Consider the following 17866-nt stretch of genomic DNA (forward strand, 5'->3'; position numbering starts at 1 on the left):
ACGGGTAAGGCCTTGAAGGTGTATCTGGTATAGTCCTGTCATCATCCTCCACATACCATAGTGGTGTGATGAGGTATTGCTCAGAGAAGCTTTCCAAAGTGGTCTGCCATATTTTTTTTATTTTATATAATACACATTATAAAAACTTTTATAAAATTTTCTTTGCTGCATAACGTACATTATTAAGCCCTTCACCGGATATTTTAATATGAACTTAACATTATCAAACAAAAACCTTCACCATATTTCCATTACATATAATTTATTAAACATTATTGATATGCATCCCCCCCCCCCCCCCCACACACACACACACAGAAACATGAACTTATACATGGAATCCCTTACCACATAAAGTCATTTGTAAAAAAAGCATACAAAAATTTTGGTAACTGTTTGATATTATACAGGAATTAGGTAGGAATTATAAAATTTGATAGAGCAATAAGAACACACACACACACACACCCTGCCCTTCTGTTCACTCATCCTTCAACCCACTGGAAGAAGTCGCACTGCTTGTTCTTGGGTTGGGGGCAGCAGTAAAAGGTGCGCCCATTGTTGGCGTTCTGCTTCAGCACCGTGCGCACGATGGACACCTTGCCGTGGTGACACTTGGGGTGGTGGTCGTCGGCCCACTACAGGGAAGAGGAAAAACATTAGTGTCACTGACGGCTGAAAGGTGCAATCCATTATATACATTCAATTACTGTTTTGTCAATTTAGATCCATATGGCAGTTCCACTCCAACCAAGAGAACGTGGAGAACCAAGAACATGAAGAGGAACAGTGCATCAAGATTTGGACATGTTAGAACTTAGAAACAGAGAAAGTATTAGCATGGGACCGAGCAAAATGGAGGAGGATCATTGCAAATCCAACCCCAAGAAAAGATGGACTATAAACAAAGAAAAGAAGAAGAATGAGAGGAAGATGTCAACTCCACCACACATGGACCAGCACACAATTTACCAGTGCCAGAATACAAAGGCCACGACTGTCATGGCATTAATTTCACTCCGAGGGCGAGGCAGACGCATGTACCCCTTCCGCTTACCATGAAAAACTGGCATTGCTGTCTGGCTGGCTTGCTGCAGGCATAGAATATTCTGCCCTTGTTGTCGCCTTCCTTGATCACTGTGCGCTGTGTGGCGGCTGCCTTGTGACCAGCGCACAACACAACTCTGGGCCCTTCACTGCCTAATGGGGACAAGTGACATGTGTATAAATAAGTCAGGCTATGATCCATCAGGAATTAAATTTATCCTTCCTTGGGTTTGACCATCAGTCTTTTTAGGTGCAGTATCCATTGCTGTTCAGAAAATAATTGCACTTTTTTATCAGTACCCCATTTCCCTTTCTTCTTCCTTATACAGCGCTCCTTGTAAACGATGAAAAAGAAAATAGGGAATAGTGGTGCAGAAATATAGATAGAAAGATTGAAGTGTAGAAAGAGAGAGAGGTAGGTAGATAGATTAATAAAACAGAGATGAGAGGGATGAAAGAATGAGTCGGGAGTTATTGTGCAGAGAGCAATTCATTATCAGTACAAAACATAAACTCAAGATAGCATTGTGAAAAAAAGGATGCAGTCAAAAGAAAATTCTAATCACTAGGTCTCTCTTCTCCACACAAGCTGCCAGAGTAGAAATATTAAGAAGAAAAGGAAGCTGGCAAAAGAAAATTCTATCATTAATTCTCCATTCTCCACACAAGCTGTCAGAGTCCAGGTGTTATGCCTCACCCTGGGGAGTGGCTGGGGCAGACGCACGCTTGGGGGCTGGCGAGGCAGGGGAGGCGTGAGTCCCAGCGAGGTGACTGCCATGCCCAAACACACTGGCTGACCTGAGACAAGAGGGACGAGGGAAACTGTTTTTACTCTTGGAGGGAAATAGCAGAGAAGGTTCACACATAATTATTAAACTTCAACATTATAACCACAACGAGTTCCTTAATAGCATCGGATCAAGCAGAAAGATTCCCATTGTACGATACATGACTTACCTTTTAGCACTGTGAGCATCTCCTCCTCCACCTTCAAACTTCCTCTTGTTGCCTCTGACTGGGGATGCGGTAGCGGCGAGGACCCGGGCAGACACGTTAGGCCCCTGAGTCTGTGGCCGAGGGGTGAGGCAAGCGCTGCACCGACTGACTCCGCCCTTGTTCTCTAGCGTACAGATGGCACAAGTCCAACCATCCTGCAGCCACAGACACAGAGCTTAGATCCCACAGAAAAATATATACAGAAAAAACTTAGATCCCATAGAAATAATACACAGGCATAGAAAGCTTAGGTCCCACAGAAATAATACACAGACACAGAGAGCTTAGATCCCACAGAATATATAGATACAGAGCTCAGATCCCACAGAAATAATACACAGACATAGAAAGCTTAGATCCCACAGAAATAATATACAGACACAGAAAGCTTAGATCCCACAGAAATAATATACAGACACAGAAAGCTTAGATCCCACAGAAAATAAGTTATGACCAGTCTAATGCCCTGTCCCTATACAACATTAATAATAGCAATAATAGATAATTCTTAACATATCTCTCTCTCTCCCTCCACTTCTATAATCTTCTATGTTATCTCGTCCTTTTTTTTACCTCTCTCATTCTATATTATCTCGCCCTCTTTCTACTTTTCTCTTTGCTTTTCCTTCCATTTTCTCTTTGTAAGCCTCTCAGGTGTTTGGGGGTTTCTGAACAGGCAATTTACAGTGTCTGCACTCCTCCCTCTCAATCTGATTTGTCTCTTATAATAATGATAATAAAAAGCAATAACAAGACTTCACAGGCAACACAACACTGACTTTGACATTGTAGACCCAGCCCAGAAGGGAGTTCTTGCTGGGCAGCCTCAAGGTGTTGGTCTGACAGGAGGCACAGAAGAAAGTGAGCCTCTCGTTCTCCCCGATCCTGCACTGCATTAGCTTCCTCCCACACTCCTGGCACTCACTTTTCTTGTACACCTTCATGTGCTTGCGCAGGTCTCCCCCACCCCTCCGACACTGCCAGGAAAGGGGAGAAAAGTTAAGGGCATTCGCTATAGCTGCATGGGGCCTCGGTGCTCATAGTAAAGGAAAGATGTAAATTGTGTAATAACAGATGAAGTATTGATTCCTCTTCCTCTTTGATCATTGGGATTTTGTAGCCTCTTCCTACATCTTGCCATTACTACAAGGTAGAAGGAGAATGGAGGTAGAGCATTATAATAAGTAGACAAAAATAAGGCAAGGAAGTCAAAAATATGGTTTCACAAACCTCATAAAATATCTTGGTGAAATCTCTGTTTGTCTTGACCAGGAGGGAGACGAGCTCTTCACTCAGCTCCTCCACCTTGCTGTTTGGGTTTATGCCAGCATTGAAGAGAGCCTAAAAAAAAAAAATAAATAAATAAATTACCAAAAGATAAATCCCAAGAATAATTGTAAGGTTTTGTTCAAGGGAAATCACCTACATCTTCACACTTTCAGTTATCAACACAATAATAATACAGTTGAGTCCTGCGTAATGAAAGATGAAGCAGTGAAATTTGCAAGAAGTATGAGCTATAATTATTCAACCAAAAATTACATAGTAGGGCAAGCAACAGCACATACAAGACTAACTGAATTTATATAATTTATGAGAAACAAAGTCATGCAAACAAAACTGAAACAGAACTGCTCAAATTACATGTAACAAAAAGCATGAAATCAATTACTGTAAGCTTGTGTATCCACCAAACTCTTGAATACTACAACTACTACTACTTCTACTACTAGCTTCCCACCTCATTCTTTATAATGTTCCCCACACCCGGCAACACCAGCTGATCCAGTATGACGTCACTTATGACCCGACTTGGATGTTCCCTGATGGTGCGAACGGCCCGCTGGAAATCAAAGGTCGGGGAGCAGATGTCCAGGTCAATGAGGTCACGGTGCTTCTGTTGGCTCTCAGAGGAGGATCTGTGGGAGGGGTTGGCACTTAATATATGTATGCTAAGGGTCAGTTTAGTGCATTTTGGAGGGACTGTCTTTGTAACGGCCTTTCCTTTTGAGTTCTTGTGGTTGATTGGTCATAAGTTATCTTTTTATGAACTTCTTGAAAGGGCTGAAGTTTTGTGATGAAGGAAGCACAGAAGGAAGAATGTTTTGAAGACTGCCACTGAAAGAATTAAGATAAACGTTAACTTTTGCATTAGGAAGTGGGATACCTTACCTCGTGTCAATTGCAGTGTCAAAGAAGTAGATGGTATCAGTGGTGAGGGTTAACCTGAGCACTGCTGCGTCTCTCTTGTTGTTTGGCCACACCGGCTCATCATTGAACCTGAGGACAAGGGGATGAGACAGACCTTAGCCTAGCTCAAGCCTGCATCCACAAGTGTTATGAAGAATGAATATAGAAGGAAGGCTGTTTAACTCCTTGACTGCAGATTTCCTACAAGAGAACATCACCAAGCTATAGGAATGAAGCAAAAACTGGCTGCTGCAATTCATTGAAGAAAAATGTAAAGTCACGCACCTTGGGAGGGGATATCCAGCATACCAATACCACATGGGAAACACTCCACTACCCACCACAGAGGCAGAGAAAGACCTGGGAGTATGTGTAACCAGGCTACCAGTGAAAGCCAAATCCGTGCCAGTTGCAGCGGATGGGTTAAGAGATGACTAATGAGAGATGAAAAAATTAAGTCTGGGGCTGTTTATACTCACCGAAGGCTGCCGTTCATGAGGAAGTGCACCCTCAGACACAGCTCACACTCCAGGAACATAAACAGCTCCTTGCCAAGTGTCTTAACATCTGTAATTTTCTGCCCATAGAAGCTGTCATACTCCGAGGCTCCATCACGGCTTTGTTGTATGCTCTGGAAGATGGTCAAGGCTTAGTATTTCAAGATGGTAGGAAAGTTCACTGCTCTACCCCTGCTCACTGCTCTACCTATGCTCACTGCTCTAATCTATGGCTCATCTTTTTCACCACTGTCCCAGCCACACCCACCCCTGCTCACTGCTCTAATCTGTGTCTCACCACCACTGCTCACTACTCTACCCCTGCTCACTGACCTACCTCTGCTCACTGCTCTAATCTGTGGCTCATCTTTTTCACCATTGTCCCAGCCACACCCACCCCTGCTCACTGCTCTATCTGTGTCTCACCTCCACCACTGCTCACTACTCTACCTCTGCTCACAGCTCTAATCCGTGGTTCACCTTACTCAACATTGCTCACTACTCTTCCCCTACTCACTGCTCTAATCCGTGGCTCACCTTACTCACTACTCTACCTCTACTCACTGCTCTAATCCGTGGCTCACCTTACTCACTACTCTACCCCTGCTCACTACTCTTCCCCTACTCACTGCCCTAATCTGTGGCTCACCTTCTTCACCACTGCCCCGGCCACGCCCGCCACTGTCTGGCCCACCGCTCTCTTCTTCAGCTTCTCGCCGTTAATCTTGCAGCCCGGGCCCTCCACCATCCTGCCGGCATCACACACAAGGACACAGCACTTGTAACTAGTCTTCTTCTTCTTTATATACACGTAACTAGTTGTCTTTTTTCATCAGCACAGGTAACTATATAGTCTTCTTCAGTGTTAGGGGCTGGTTAGGCCTTAGGTTAGGTATTTTCTTCTTCTATACACGTAACTATATAGTCTTCTTCTTCTTCAATACACGTAACTATATAGTCTTCTTCTTCTTCAATACACGTAACTATATAGTCTTCTTCTTCTTCAATACACGTAACGAGCCTTCTTCTCTTCTTCAATACAGGTAATTGGGCGACTGCTGGTTACGAAATCCTGCCCTTCAAGTTTGGGCGCGAGGCAGTTTGTTTACATCTTGGTTTGCAACAGAGCGCATTACTTTGCCCATGTTTATTATACGTATATTGAAAGAAGTAAAAAGACTGTGTAAGCAAAGAGTATGGAAAACACAGTTCCGTGCACAGTGAAACATCCAAGTGTAATGAAAAAGAAGAAGACGCAGAAGAGAGAATCATGAGGAGGACCAATATCAATATCAATCACCAACGAAGCGATACAACGTTTCTTTAAACACGTTTGTTTTCTATAAGCAAGTTTGTTTACATTCACGTGTTTTGTTTACATGCAGAACGTCCATACGAAACGCATCACGTGACCAGTGTTTGCACGAGAGGAATTTAGAATTTGGAATTGGAATAGACATATTTCCTTGATTATCCTCAGATGTTAGATAACCAAATAACCTACAGACACTCTCTCTCTCTCTCTCTCTCTCTCTCTCTCTCTCTCTCTGTTTTGACGTCACCATGGCAACCACCAGGTGAGGGCGGCTCGTACCTTCACCTGCCTCACACTATACCTGTACAACGTGAGTGACGCCTGTATAACCATGGTACGTAGGATTAGATAGGTTTTGTGACACCCATGCTGTTCACTGTGATATATAAGGAGTTTTTACCTTGATGTGCGAACTGTACCCTCTATGTATTGCAGTATTATTGCCTGTGAACTCAGATGTGCTAACAGACTAAGGTTGTCTGGCCTAATATACTCTTAAACGACTATTTTCTAAGGCTACAGCTGGAGAACATTATTCGGGTTTTCATGGGTGATTATCCCGTTCATGGTGCAGAGGTCGGGTAACACTGTCACTAGTCACCAAATAGTCCATGGAAAGCCCAACAATTTCTGCGAGAGGCTTGTCAAACAGGCGAATCGAGGTGCCTATATACATGCTCTCCTGGTCACGAGCAGATTTACCTTTACTTTTCAGTTTCATCCACAGTTATATTTACCCAAACTGTCTAATTTATGACCACCCGTTAAGCAGCAGTGACAGTGTTGGTGACTATATAGTGAGGTTTTGTGTCCCGGGGTAGTGTGACGGATATAAGAGCTGAGGCCACGAGCAGCGCTTTACCTTTACTTTTCAGAGTCTCATCCACAGTTATATATACCCAAACTGTCTAATTTATGACCACCCGTTAAGCAGCAGTGACAGTGTTGGTGACTATATAGTGATGTTTTGTGTCCCGAGGTAGTGTGACGGGGATGCGCACCGAGGCCAGTAGCAGCATTATCGTATACCTTTAACTTTTCTCTCCTTTCCAGAGTGTCATCCACGGAGAACTTGGGCTGAGCGAGGAGCACCGGGCGGCCGTGTCCTCCTACCTTCGTTTCAGCAAATATCAGCGAGCCCAGAGACTTCGTTCCATCGAGGCGTGCTTCCAGGATGTCAAGGATACCAGGTAGGATGTCTAGGATACCAGTAGGATGCTAAGGATATCAGGTTGGAAGAGGGGGAGGGGAGGTGTGTCTGTATGCATGTCTGGATATCCTTCGATCCTCTTGTGGTAGAAACTTATATTAGGGCCACTGCGACGGAGATTAACACCAAGGCCATGCGCAGCTGTAGCACATGCCCCCAACTTTATCTTTACTAGAACTTTGAGATTTAGTATAAAATTGCAGTAGTAGTAGTAGTAGTGAACCGGGGGTATTACTCGCTACATCCCTTTTAGACGACCACTATAGTTGTGATGGTATGTGCATGGTAGCGTGGTAGTAGTCTATATTCCCGAGCGCTGGTCCCGGATGGTAAGGCCTCAGGACAAGTGAACACTCGTTCCGAGGTTCGTGACCAGAAGGGCGTTACTTGTGTGACTAATTATGGAAGGTGGGAGGATTTCCGTGTGAACCACTTGTGAGACAGCGTTAAGAAACTGGATGGTGATAATGTACTATGGGGGGGGATGTGTGCAAGGGTTCAGTAATCTCAAATGAGCAGTAAAACAGGCTCTAAATGATAACACAGTAAGGTTGTATATAAATATGTATTTAGTTTCACTTTTCAAAGGTTAGCAAAGTACTAAAAAATGAATGACTGACAGGCTGTATGCCTCTAATCTATCTAGCTACCGGCACAAGGGAGATTTGGGGAATACACTTAATGCTTAGCTCTGGTTGCTGGAGGAGGAGAAGCAGGAGCTGGCGTGAGTGTCGGGCTCGGCAGGGGACGTCCACGATGGGAAAGGGGCGGTCCTGGTGATGGACAGACGGGCGCCGCTTGATGTGGAGAGGGAGCAGCTCGGGTGGTGTGAAGAGGCGGGCGCTCATCGTGATGTAGGGAACAGCTTGGGGCAGTGGTATATCGGCCACCAGGGCAGTCGAGGGGCAGGTTACCCCGCCATAAAAGTTCCCATCCTGTAGTCCGTCTCACACAGCAGGCCGTGGGTGGTTTTTCGGTGGGGGGCTGAGTGAAGAGATGGACACCTCTCCCACTCAACTCCAACTCGCTGCCTTTCTTGCTTCCTGCTGCTCGTCTCCTGACTAGCCCGCCTCACACAGCAGGCCGTGGGTGATGTGTGGGTCGGGGGCTGAGTGGAGAGATGGACACCTCTCTGTGTTTCCTCGCTGCCGCTCCTTGTTGTAGGGGTGTTCGTCTCCTCAGGTCTCCCAAGCTTGTGGCAGTGGTGCTTGTCTACTCACGTCTCCCAAGCTTGTGGCTCTTCTCCTCACTGGGCCGTGGGTCTCCTTGCCCTCGCCTTCTCGCCTCTGCTCCTCGCTAAGCTCCTCCCCCTTCTTCACGTGACTCCCTCTCGGCATTACAATCAAACCCTACCTATCTAACTAACTAGTTATTAATTTCTTGGGGGGTTCGAGGCTTTGAGATGATGGATTTCAGTAACTCGTTCATATATTCGCTCATTCGCTCGCCGTGTTATCTTCTCATAACCTTTTACGCACTTACATTCCTTAGCCACCCATTCACTCCCTCACTCATTCACTCTTTCACTCATTCACGCTCCCACTCGCTCACACTTACTCACCCTGTCACTCACTGACTTACTCACATTCTCGTTCATTCACGCACTCGCTTACACTTACTCACTCTGTTACTCACTGACTTACATACCCTCTCGCTCACTCACATTCGGACCGTTACAGTAGTAGTAGTAGAAGTAATATCCACATCAGATAGTCGTCCCTCTAAACTTGTCCTTAAAAAATGCTTGAAAATGTTGACTTGTACACAATTCTACATGTCCAGTCATCTCCTCTCCCTTGGCTCACCACTCTGACCCTCCCCTCGCTAGGCTGGTGGATGACACGTACACACTTGAGGAGGTTCGGGAGCTCCTGGACAGCCTGGGGGACGTAGTGAAGGCCGAGGTGGAGGGGGAGCTGCTTCACGCCAGCCACACCAACTCCCTCCTGCTGACCAGACTGTTCAAGCAGGCGCAGAAATGGCACCTCACCCTCGACGCAGACACCTCAGACCTCGAGAACAAGTAGGTGTTGCGCACAGCTCGTGTGAAGAGAGTGGAGTGACAGCCCATTTAATTGCTTCATCAAATGACTGCCTACTCTGAAATATTGCTTGAAAAAAAAATCTACATTATTTATCCATTATACTTCCAGGGAGCTTCTTGAGGAGATAAAGAAGTTTGAGGAGAAGGAGGGAGACCACAGCTGGGCGGGCACCATTCCATCCCCCAGGAAGAGGACCCTCGCCCCCCTGGCGCCCCTCACAGAGACTGAGGGGCCGCTGGCTCTCCTGCAGGCGGAGATCCAGCGCCTGACGCAGGAAAATATTGACCTCTCTCAGAGACTGCAGTCAGCCAAAGGACAGGTACGTGTGTGTCTTGCGGCCAGAGCTCTCACTAGTGGTATACAGTTATAGTAGTGGTGTAATGTATTAATGTATTACCCAACTGTAGTACGTATAATCTTGCACATGTAATTTCATTATTTTTGCACAGGTGTCAGAGGTGTCCAAGGGCAAGACTGAGGCAAGTCTGAACCTGCAGCAGGCCAAGGATGAGCTGAACAGGATCAAGAACGGGCTGGCGAACCGACCCACCTCTGAGGACGTCACTGAGGCAAGGAGCAGACCTATAGTTATGGTGTTGGCTACATGCACCTACAGTGGCTGGCTTGTTATCACTGTTGGGAGGGTGCATCAGTCACACCCACTGCCCCATCATTTTTGTGTGTGCCCGCCTTGACATACAAAGATCAGAAAAGTCTATTCATACCCATAGTTATTTCCTTTGCCCCGGTCATCTTATGTGTTTCTTTGTCCAGCTGTGCAACGAGGTGGAGCGGATGAGGCTGCAATTGAGCGCGGAGATAGAGAACCACGAGGCCGCCCAAGATCAGATGGCCCGCGACCTGACCACCTCCAAGCAAGGCCTCCAGCAGGTCAAGGCGCAACTCCAGCTGGCAGAGAAGGTGAGAAGGGGAGGAGAGGAAAGGGAGATGATGATGATGAGAAGGAGGATTGGAGGAGGAGAGTAGAGGGAGATGAGGGACGTGAAAAAAGGAAGAAAAGAAAAAGGAGATGAGGGAGAGTAGGAAGCAGAGAGAGAGAGAGAGAGAGAGAGAGAGAGAGAGAGAGAGAGAGAGAGAGAGAGAGAGAGAGAGAGTCTGGAGGAGGAAAAGGGAAAGATAGATAGATAGATAGATAGCATTGCCTCTATATGTAAAAATAATAATATAGTGACCCTCTATCATATTATATTCTACCCCCTGTTCGTGTGCCCCCCCCCTTATCATACCCCTTCATAGACCATTCCCTTCCCTTCCCTTCCATTACACTCCATTATCATTCTTTTCAGGAGCTGGAGAAGAAGTTTTCCCAGACCGGCGCCTTCCAGAACATGAAGAAGATGCTCAACAAGAAGAACGATCAGATCAAGGCGCTGCGGAAGAGGCTGCGGGAATTTGAACCCAACGCAGAGGAGGCGATGCTGGAGGAGGTGTGAGAGGGAGTGGGGGTGTAGGTATAGGAGAGAGAGAGAGAGAGAGAGAGAGAGAGAGAGAGAAGGGTAGGGTTACTCTCTCTGTCTCTTTCCTATATATTTATCTATCAGTATGTCATATCTTTCTTCCTTTCCTTCATCTCCTTTCTTTTCTTCTTCTTCTTCTACTTCTTCTTTCTTTCTTTCTTTCTTTCTTTCTTTCTCTAAGTCTGTCTTTTTTCTCTTAATTCCTTTCCTTCCTTTCGTTTTCTGTCCGTTTCTCTCTCTCTCTCTCTCTCTCTCTCTCTCTCTCTCTCTCTCTCTCTCTCTCTCTCTCTCTCTCTCTCTCTCTCCTTCTTCTTCTTCTTCTTCTTCTCCTCCATCTTCTCTCTTTCTCTCTCTATCTATTTATCTATCAATCAATGTATCCTCTCTCCCTTTCTTCCCGTTCATTTAAATCTCTCTCTCTCTCTCTCTCTCTCTCTCTCTCTCTCTCTCTCTCTCTCTCTCTCGCGGGGTCGGCCATCAGCGACTCAGCGGGGTCGGACATCAGCGACACCTTCATACCCTCTTGGAATGCGCGGAATCTCATTCATTTGACGTCTTGAGCTCTTTAATTAAAACATCAATCTCTGCTCATTGATTGACTGACTGATGGTTTAGTGTTGGAAAAGTACACAGCAAAGGAAAAGGGAGTAGCATATAAATACCATGGCATCCCTACCCGATTGTACAACTATAATGATATATTCGTAGGTAACACTTATAAGAAACACCGGCCTAATACAGTGGCAAGGGGCATGTGTTCTTGATAAACTATATAAATTACTTTTTTTGGTCTTCTATGAGAGGGAGGGAGGTCAGTTTTACATAGCTTCACATATGTTTGCAGAACCTCTCTCTCTCTCTCTCTCTCTCTCTCTCTCTCTCTCTCTCTCTCTCTCTCTCTCTCTCTCTCTTTCCTATATTTCTCCGAGACACGAAGTTGTGGCTACTCTTTCTAATAATTTATCTTGTTCACGGTCTGCCTCATGTGATATATATAATAGTAAATGATTAAATAAAGAAAGAATACGCGAGTACCCCGGCCTGTGATCAGTTGCCGTTCGATCAGACCGAGGCAGTCAAACTTGGCACATTGTATTCCTCGATTTCTGACTATAAAAGCTTCGTACCCAGACAAGTATAGCGTTTTCCAATCCAACTTATCATAAAAAAATAACTATTGAGAGTATTAATATTTTTATGGGTGGCAAGGATGAATTAGTGCATTTAATAATCATAAACCTCGATCCATATTAATTCCATAGCACATATACAGGTAAAGGTAAAGCTTGGGGCACACGCTGTAGCAGCGAGTGGCCTCGGTGCTCATCTCCAGCCGTGGCATATTGGCCCTTGAGCCTGTGGCGGGAGGGAGACCATTTCCCCGGGCCAGTGCACATGTGACGTCCGGGTTACCACAGTTTACCTTCCCCAGGTTTCCCCAGGTACCCTTTATCGACCAGCCCGAAAGGGAGGATGAACAGCTGGGTGAGCTGCACGCCGAGTGCCCGGGCCGGGATTCGAACCCGGGCCCGCGTAGTAGTAGCCAGGCACGCTGACCACTAGAACATGGTATTCCTGAATTCTGACCCAAATCTCCTTCAGTCCAATCACACATAAAATGACATTCACTTATACTCCTTATATATTAAAACTGTTAATCATCAACGTTTTCTGCAAGTTAGAAGCATAAATATATTGATAAAATTAAGCGTCTAGGTGATGCAGTTGTCGTGCTCTATGGATCATTATCGCGCATCTGAGAACACAGCTGATGGCTCGTGTTTACATCTGGGTGTCCCCGCGCTCACAGCCTCGAGGTGCGTTATTATGCCTCATTTATCCCCATTCTTTGTATTTATGACCTCTTGTACCAGCAGGAACAGTAAGTATGGACCTGGAGCTTAGTATGGCTGTGGAATAACTGAGTAAATATGAATGTGTGTGGCAGCATCTTGGGTTGACTTAGCTAAATGCCTTGAGAGGGAGAAAGATCGCAGCATCCTCAGTGAAAAGATGCCGCGAAGGTGCGTTATTATGCCTCAGTTATCCCCATTCTTAGTATTTGTGACCTCTTTTACCAGCAGGAACAGTAAGTATGGACCTGGAGCTTAGTATGGGTGTGAAGTTCGCATAAATGCCTTGAGAGAGATAGAGAGAGAGATCGCAGCATCCACAGTGAAAAGATGCCGCGAAGGTGCGTTATTATGCCTCAGTTATCCCCATCCTTAGTATTTATGACCTATTTAACCAGCAGGAACAGTAAGTATGGACGTGGAGGTTAGTATGGATGTAGAGTAAGTATAGATGTGTGAGGGCATCGTGGGTTGACTTAGCTAAATGCCTTGAGAGGGAGAGAGAGAGAGAGATAGAGAGAGAGATCGCAGCATCCACGGTGAAAAGATGCCGCGAAGGTGCGTTATTATGCCTCAGTTATCCCCATCGTTAGTATTTATGACCTATTTAACCAGCAGGAACAGTAAGTATGGACGTGGAGGTTAGTATGGATATAGAGTAAGTATAGATGTGTGAGGGCATCGTGGGTTGACTTAGCTAAATGCCTTGAGAGGGAGAGAGAGAGAGAGATCGCAGCATCCACGGTGAAAAGATGCCTCGAAGGTGCGTTATCATGCCGCATTTATCCCCATTTTTAGTATTTATGACCTTGTACCAGCAGGAACAGTAAGTATGGACCTGGAGCATAGTATGGGTGCAGAGTAAGTATGGATGTGTGTAAGGGCATCGTGGGTTGACATAGATAAATGCCTTGAGAGAGAGAGAGAGAGAGAGAGAGAGAGAGTGAAAAGATGCCTCATTTATCCCACCGCTCAGGCCTTCCTTATTTTTTTGTGACCTCTTTTACCATCAAGAACAGTAAGTATGGACCTGGAGCTTAGATGGGTGTGTGTGGGGGCATCTTGGGTTGACTTAGCTAGATGCCTTTTGAGAGAGAGAGAGAGAGAGAGAGAGAGAGAGAGAGAGAGAGAGAGAGAGAGAGCAGCATCCACAGTGAAAAGATGAATAATGGATGGACAAATTGGCTATTTGCAATACACAATATATTAAGAAATGGTAACTGATTTAATGAAGATTATGCAAGAGGTAATATTGAAAGGAAACAATAGATGAGTCAGATTAAAAGAACAAGAAGTTTAGGGTATCTTCAGACACATGATAGCCAGCACCTTGTGGTATAAATCAACAAAGAATGACCTCACTTTGTTGTATAAAAAGTCTCACAAGTAAGAAGCATATATGAATTTTCTGAGTCAAGACCTATAGTAACTGTTTGTGGTTTTGTTAGGTTAAGTTTAGGGTATCTTCATACACATGGTAGACAGCACCTTGTGGTATAAATCAATAAAGAATGACCTCACTTTGTTGTATAGAAAGTCTCATTAGTAAAAAAGCATATATGAATTTTCTTAGTCAAGACCTATAGTGTTTGTTTGGGGTTTTGTTAGTTTATGTTAGGTTAAGTTTAGGGTATCTTCAAACACATGATAGCCAGCACCTTATGGTATAAATCAACAAAGAATGACCTCACTTTGTTGAATAGAAAGTCTCACAAGTAAGAAGCATATATGAATTTTCTGAGTCAAGACCTATAGTAACTGTTTGTGGTTTTGTTAGGTTAAATTTAGGGTATCTTCAAATACATGATAGCCAGCACCTTATGGTATAAATCAACAAAGAATGACCCCACTTTGTTGTATAGAAAGTCTCATTAGTAAGGAAGCATATATGAATTTTCTGAGTCAAGACCTATAGTTTTTGTTTTGGTTTTGTTAGATAATGTTAGGTTAAGTTTAGGGTATCTTCAAACACATGATAGCCAGCACCTTATGATATAAATCAACAAAAAATGACTTCACTTTGTTGTATAGAAAGTCTCATTAGTAAGGAAGCATATATGAATTTTATGAGTCAAGACCTATAGTAACTGTTTATGGTTTGGTTAGGTTAAGTTTAGGGTATCTTCAAACACATGACTGCCAGCACTTCATGTGTTTGAAGATACCGGTACCTTACAGTTTACTTGTATTTTTTAAGCTCGGTCATTTATTCTTCAGATGGAGGAGGCAGTAAGTTCACAGTGGGCGTTGGTGATCCGCAATGACGGCGAGGCCAGTGTGGTGCCGCTGGCGGAGGTGTCGGCGCTCCAGCAGGACGAGGCGGCCATCGGGGACAAGAACCAGACCATCATTGTCCTCCAGACCCAAGACCAGGTGAGGAGTTTATTGCCGTCCAGTTCACAAACTTAGTGGAGAGGTTCAAAAGAAGGGAGACTATTCTTTTATTTTTTACAGTAAAGCCCCATTCACACTCTGCCGACTTTGGGCCACAACAACCTAGCGACTTTTAGGTCCCCTTCACACTGTGCCGACTCAGCATCAGGTAATCGTTTCTAGACCTCTTTCTGACCACGTGCAACCTTTTCACATCAACATTTTACACCCAAGACCTCGTGTACCCTGAGTTACTGGGTAGTCGTGGCCCAGAGTTGGCACAGTGTGAACGGGAAGGCAGCTCAAGGGCAAGAAACAAAAACAGCAACAAAAAGCCCACTAAACGCTGCTCTGACAAAAGAAAAAAGAACAAGAGATCAGAAGAGAGGTCAATTTCAGGTGGTGCTTGAGGAGTTAATGTTTCTTGTTTATTTTAATACTCCTTTCGTATCAGAATTGAGGTCCTAAAAATGGAGATGTTTTGCTTGAAGATTTAATGTTTCTTGTTTATATTAATTCTCCTTTTGTATCAGAATGGAGGTTCTCAAAAAGGGAGATACTTTACTTAAGGATTCAATGTTTCTTCTTTATTTCCATCCTCCTTTCTATTAAAATTCAGTAAGGGGGGACATGGAGGGGGACAAACTACTTTCTGAGGGTGAGGCTTGGCCCACACATACCCATCCATTGCAGTCATCTAGACTCAGAAACAGTATCAATTATGTATTATTGAAATTATCCTTAATTCAATCTATGCCTGACAGGATAGCCTTGTGGATGAGTCTGGCCTGAGTGAGCCGGGCTCCTTGGAAGGCATCTCAGGGAGGATTGTGGCCGCTAAGGAGGGTGCCAAACATGTGGCCGACTTCATCACTGTGTCGGCCGGGCGTGAGGAGGGCACGGTGGACCCCCTCAACATCACCATTGCCGACGCCCCGCATGACCTGCCTGACATTGGTACTCACTCTGCCTTACTATAGGGGAGGAACAATAGAGAAAATAAGAGGGTAGAGAGCAGGGCTAATAATGTATAATATAACAAATTAATATTAAACCGTCCACTGCGATTGGCACAGATTTGGCTTTTACTGGTAGCCTGGTAACATATAGTCTCAGGTCTTTCCCTGCCTTTGTGGTGGATAATGGAGTGTTTCCCATGTAGTATTGGTAGATATGCTGGATATCCCCTCCCAAGGTGCATGACTTTACATTTTTCTTCATTGAATTGTAGCAGCCACTTTTTGTTCCATTCATGTAGCTTGGTGATGTCTTCTGGTAGGAAATGTGCAGTCAAGGGGTTAAGACATCTTTGAAACTCAATTGATAATCTCCTCTAAACTGTTCTCTATTCTCATGTCAGGTCCTGACTCACTGGATAACATCCACATCAGTGTTCTGGCACAAGGGGAAGTGTCCCACACCTTGCCCCATAAGGCTGTAGGTGATGCCTCGGCCCCAGTCCCCTGTGAAGGCCAAATTCTAGACCAAACCACCACCATCACCACTGTTGCCGCCCCTGAGTCCCCGGGGCCCAGCTTGGCAGAGTGTGAGACAGCGCCTCCAGCTCTCACACCTGCCATGGGAGACTCCAGGAAGAGCACCAGGCTGTGGAAGCAGAGAGAAGGAAAGGAAAAGCACAGAAACCTTGGAGCAAAGTTTTGCATTGGCCAAGACCTTTCCAAGAAGCAGAGGAGAGAAGAGTTCCACAGCAAGGTTGACAGATGGACCCAGAAGTTGTCCTCCCCAAGTAATATTTTGGAGGTAAGGCTCTTGCAAAACATGTTGGCTCTTGTGAGACTTGTGCTAAGGTACATGTAGCCAGCACAAAAGTCTTTAACCTGTCTGCTGCGATTGGCATGGATTTGGCTTTTACTGGTAGCCTGGTAACAAATACTCCCAGGTCTTTCTCTGCTGCTGTGGTGGATAGTGGAGTGTTTCCCATGTGGTATTGATATGCTGGATATCCCCTCCCAAAGTGCACGACTTTATATTTTTCTTCATTGAATTGTAGCAGCCACTTTTTGTTCCATTCCTGTAGCTTGGTGATGTCTTCTTGTAGGGAATCCACAGTCAAGGGGTTAAGGGGTATATCAACAAATAGAGTATCGAGGTAGGAGTCCAGTTTCTCTAGCCAGTCCGCCTATGATTCCCTTGTGTAAGTCTTGAGGTGTACAGCACTAACACAACTCCTTCCCTATGCAGCCGTTTGAGAGGTTGGAGGCCACACTGCACCGGGATCTGACCGCCGAGCTGGGGCTGACCTCCGGCAGGGACGTCTTCATCAACCTCCAGCAGCATGGGGCGGCCCGGGGGGTGAGGGTGACGGAGACCAGCCCGGGCCACATCGCAGTGTCGGGTTCACTGGTTGAGCTCCTCGCTTCAAGGGTGGGTGGCTTGAACTTGCTAGTAAAGTAAATCAGTTCCTCAAGAGTTAACGTATCTTAAATTTTCTTCCCTTTCATTGGTAAACGCTCCTTACTTCCTTTCTTTCTGTATTTCTAACTAACTAACTCACTAACTTACTGCTATTTCTTCCTTCCTATGACCGTACTCTTAACTCGTAACTCATAAATCAGTTCTTCAAGAGTTAGCATGTATCTTAACTTTTCTTCCCTTTCATTGGTAAACTCTCCTTAATTCCTTTCTTTCTGTATTTCTAACTAACTGACTAACTGCTATTTCCTCCTTCCCATGACTTTACACTTAACTCATCATATCTATAATTCATTTGCCATCTTTATCTGCTATGTTGTGGGGTTCTGTATAATTTGTTGCTCCCTTCCTTGGCCTGTCCCCTTCACTGTAACAAAAGTACATGTGTCAATAAGTAAGGCCTTTGGAGATAGTTAACCCTTGATGATG

The 17866-nt window shown here is 45.0% G+C and overlaps 3 protein-coding genes across 9 annotated transcripts in view; 2 read left to right on the forward strand and 1 right to left on the reverse strand.

Moving 5' to 3' along the window:
* Nucleotides 1–288: 288 nt before the first annotated feature.
* On the reverse strand, nucleotides 289–6135 carry LOC127007952 (endonuclease 8-like 3). Of its 2 annotated transcripts, XM_050879496.1 has the most exons (10): nucleotides 5380–6124; nucleotides 4713–4864; nucleotides 4216–4323; nucleotides 3785–3962; nucleotides 3274–3384; nucleotides 2823–3020; nucleotides 2005–2198; nucleotides 1745–1845; nucleotides 1058–1200; nucleotides 289–638 (listed from the first exon to the last, which is right to left on the reverse strand). In XM_050879496.1, the coding sequence occupies exons 1-10, from the start codon at nucleotides 5476–5478 to the stop codon at nucleotides 486–488; spliced, it is 1437 nt and encodes a 478-aa protein (XP_050735453.1). In that variant the 5' UTR covers nucleotides 5479–6124; the 3' UTR covers nucleotides 289–485. The 2 variants fall into 2 exon arrangements, with proteins under 2 accessions (XP_050735453.1, XP_050735454.1); XM_050879497.1 differs by lacking the exon at nucleotides 1058–1200 and having other exon boundaries at nucleotides 5380–6135.
* Nucleotides 6136–6270: 135 nt separating this feature from the next.
* LOC127007953 (leucine zipper transcription factor-like protein 1) lies at nucleotides 6271–11913 on the forward strand. Its single transcript, XM_050879498.1, has 7 exons — nucleotides 6271–6379; nucleotides 7099–7235; nucleotides 9084–9278; nucleotides 9409–9619; nucleotides 9750–9869; nucleotides 10075–10221; nucleotides 10608–11913. Exons 1-7 carry the CDS (start codon nucleotides 6377–6379, stop codon nucleotides 10752–10754), a joined length of 960 nt encoding a protein of 319 aa, XP_050735455.1. The 5' UTR covers nucleotides 6271–6376; the 3' UTR covers nucleotides 10755–11913.
* A 623-nt stretch (nucleotides 11914–12536) lies between these two features.
* The window catches only part of LOC127007956 (zinc finger and BTB domain-containing protein 17-like), a 56369-nt gene continuing 51039 nt past the window's right edge, over nucleotides 12537–17866 (forward strand). For all 6 annotated transcript variants that reach the window (XR_007760720.1, XR_007760718.1, XR_007760719.1 and 3 more), the window contains exons 1-5: nucleotides 12537–12595; nucleotides 14849–15004; nucleotides 15769–15961; nucleotides 16365–16765; nucleotides 17207–17389. Coding sequence is in view for 3 of the 6 variants with exons in the window: in XM_050879502.1 (XP_050735459.1) it covers nucleotides 14849–15004; nucleotides 15769–15961; nucleotides 16365–16765; nucleotides 17207–17389 (933 nt within the window). In the remaining 3 variants the exon portion in view is untranslated. The remainder of the gene's footprint in view (nucleotides 12596–14848; nucleotides 15005–15768; nucleotides 15962–16364; nucleotides 16766–17206; nucleotides 17390–17866) is intronic.

The sequence above is a fragment of the Eriocheir sinensis genome, chromosome 36, assembly GCF_024679095.1.
Source record: "Eriocheir sinensis breed Jianghai 21 chromosome 36, ASM2467909v1, whole genome shotgun sequence".
NCBI lineage: Eukaryota > Metazoa > Arthropoda > Malacostraca > Decapoda > Varunidae > Eriocheir > Eriocheir sinensis.

What these genes read in the sequence shown, in the direction of transcription:
- LOC127007952 (XM_050879496.1), bottom strand. Translation starts at nt 5,478, where the DNA reads ATGGTGGAGGGCCCGGGCTGCAAGATTAACGGCGAGAAGCTGAAGAAG. An exon ending in CTCATGAACGGCAGCCTTCG is followed by an intron (nt 4,324 to 4,712) that starts GTGAGTATAAAC and finishes CCTTGTCCTCAG; the next exon opens with GTTCAATGATGAGCCGGTGT. An exon ending in TCACCAAGATATTTTATGAG is followed by an intron (nt 3,021 to 3,273) that starts GTTTGTGAAACC and finishes CTTTCCTGGCAG; the next exon opens with TGTCGGAGGGGTGGGGGAGA.
- LOC127007953 (XM_050879498.1), top strand. An exon ending in CAGGATGTCAAGGATACCAG is followed by an intron (nt 7,236 to 9,083) that starts GTAGGATGTCTA and finishes TCCCCTCGCTAG; the next exon opens with GCTGGTGGATGACACGTACA. An exon ending in TGCAGTCAGCCAAAGGACAG is followed by an intron (nt 9,620 to 9,749) that starts GTACGTGTGTGT and finishes ATTTTTGCACAG; the next exon opens with GTGTCAGAGGTGTCCAAGGG.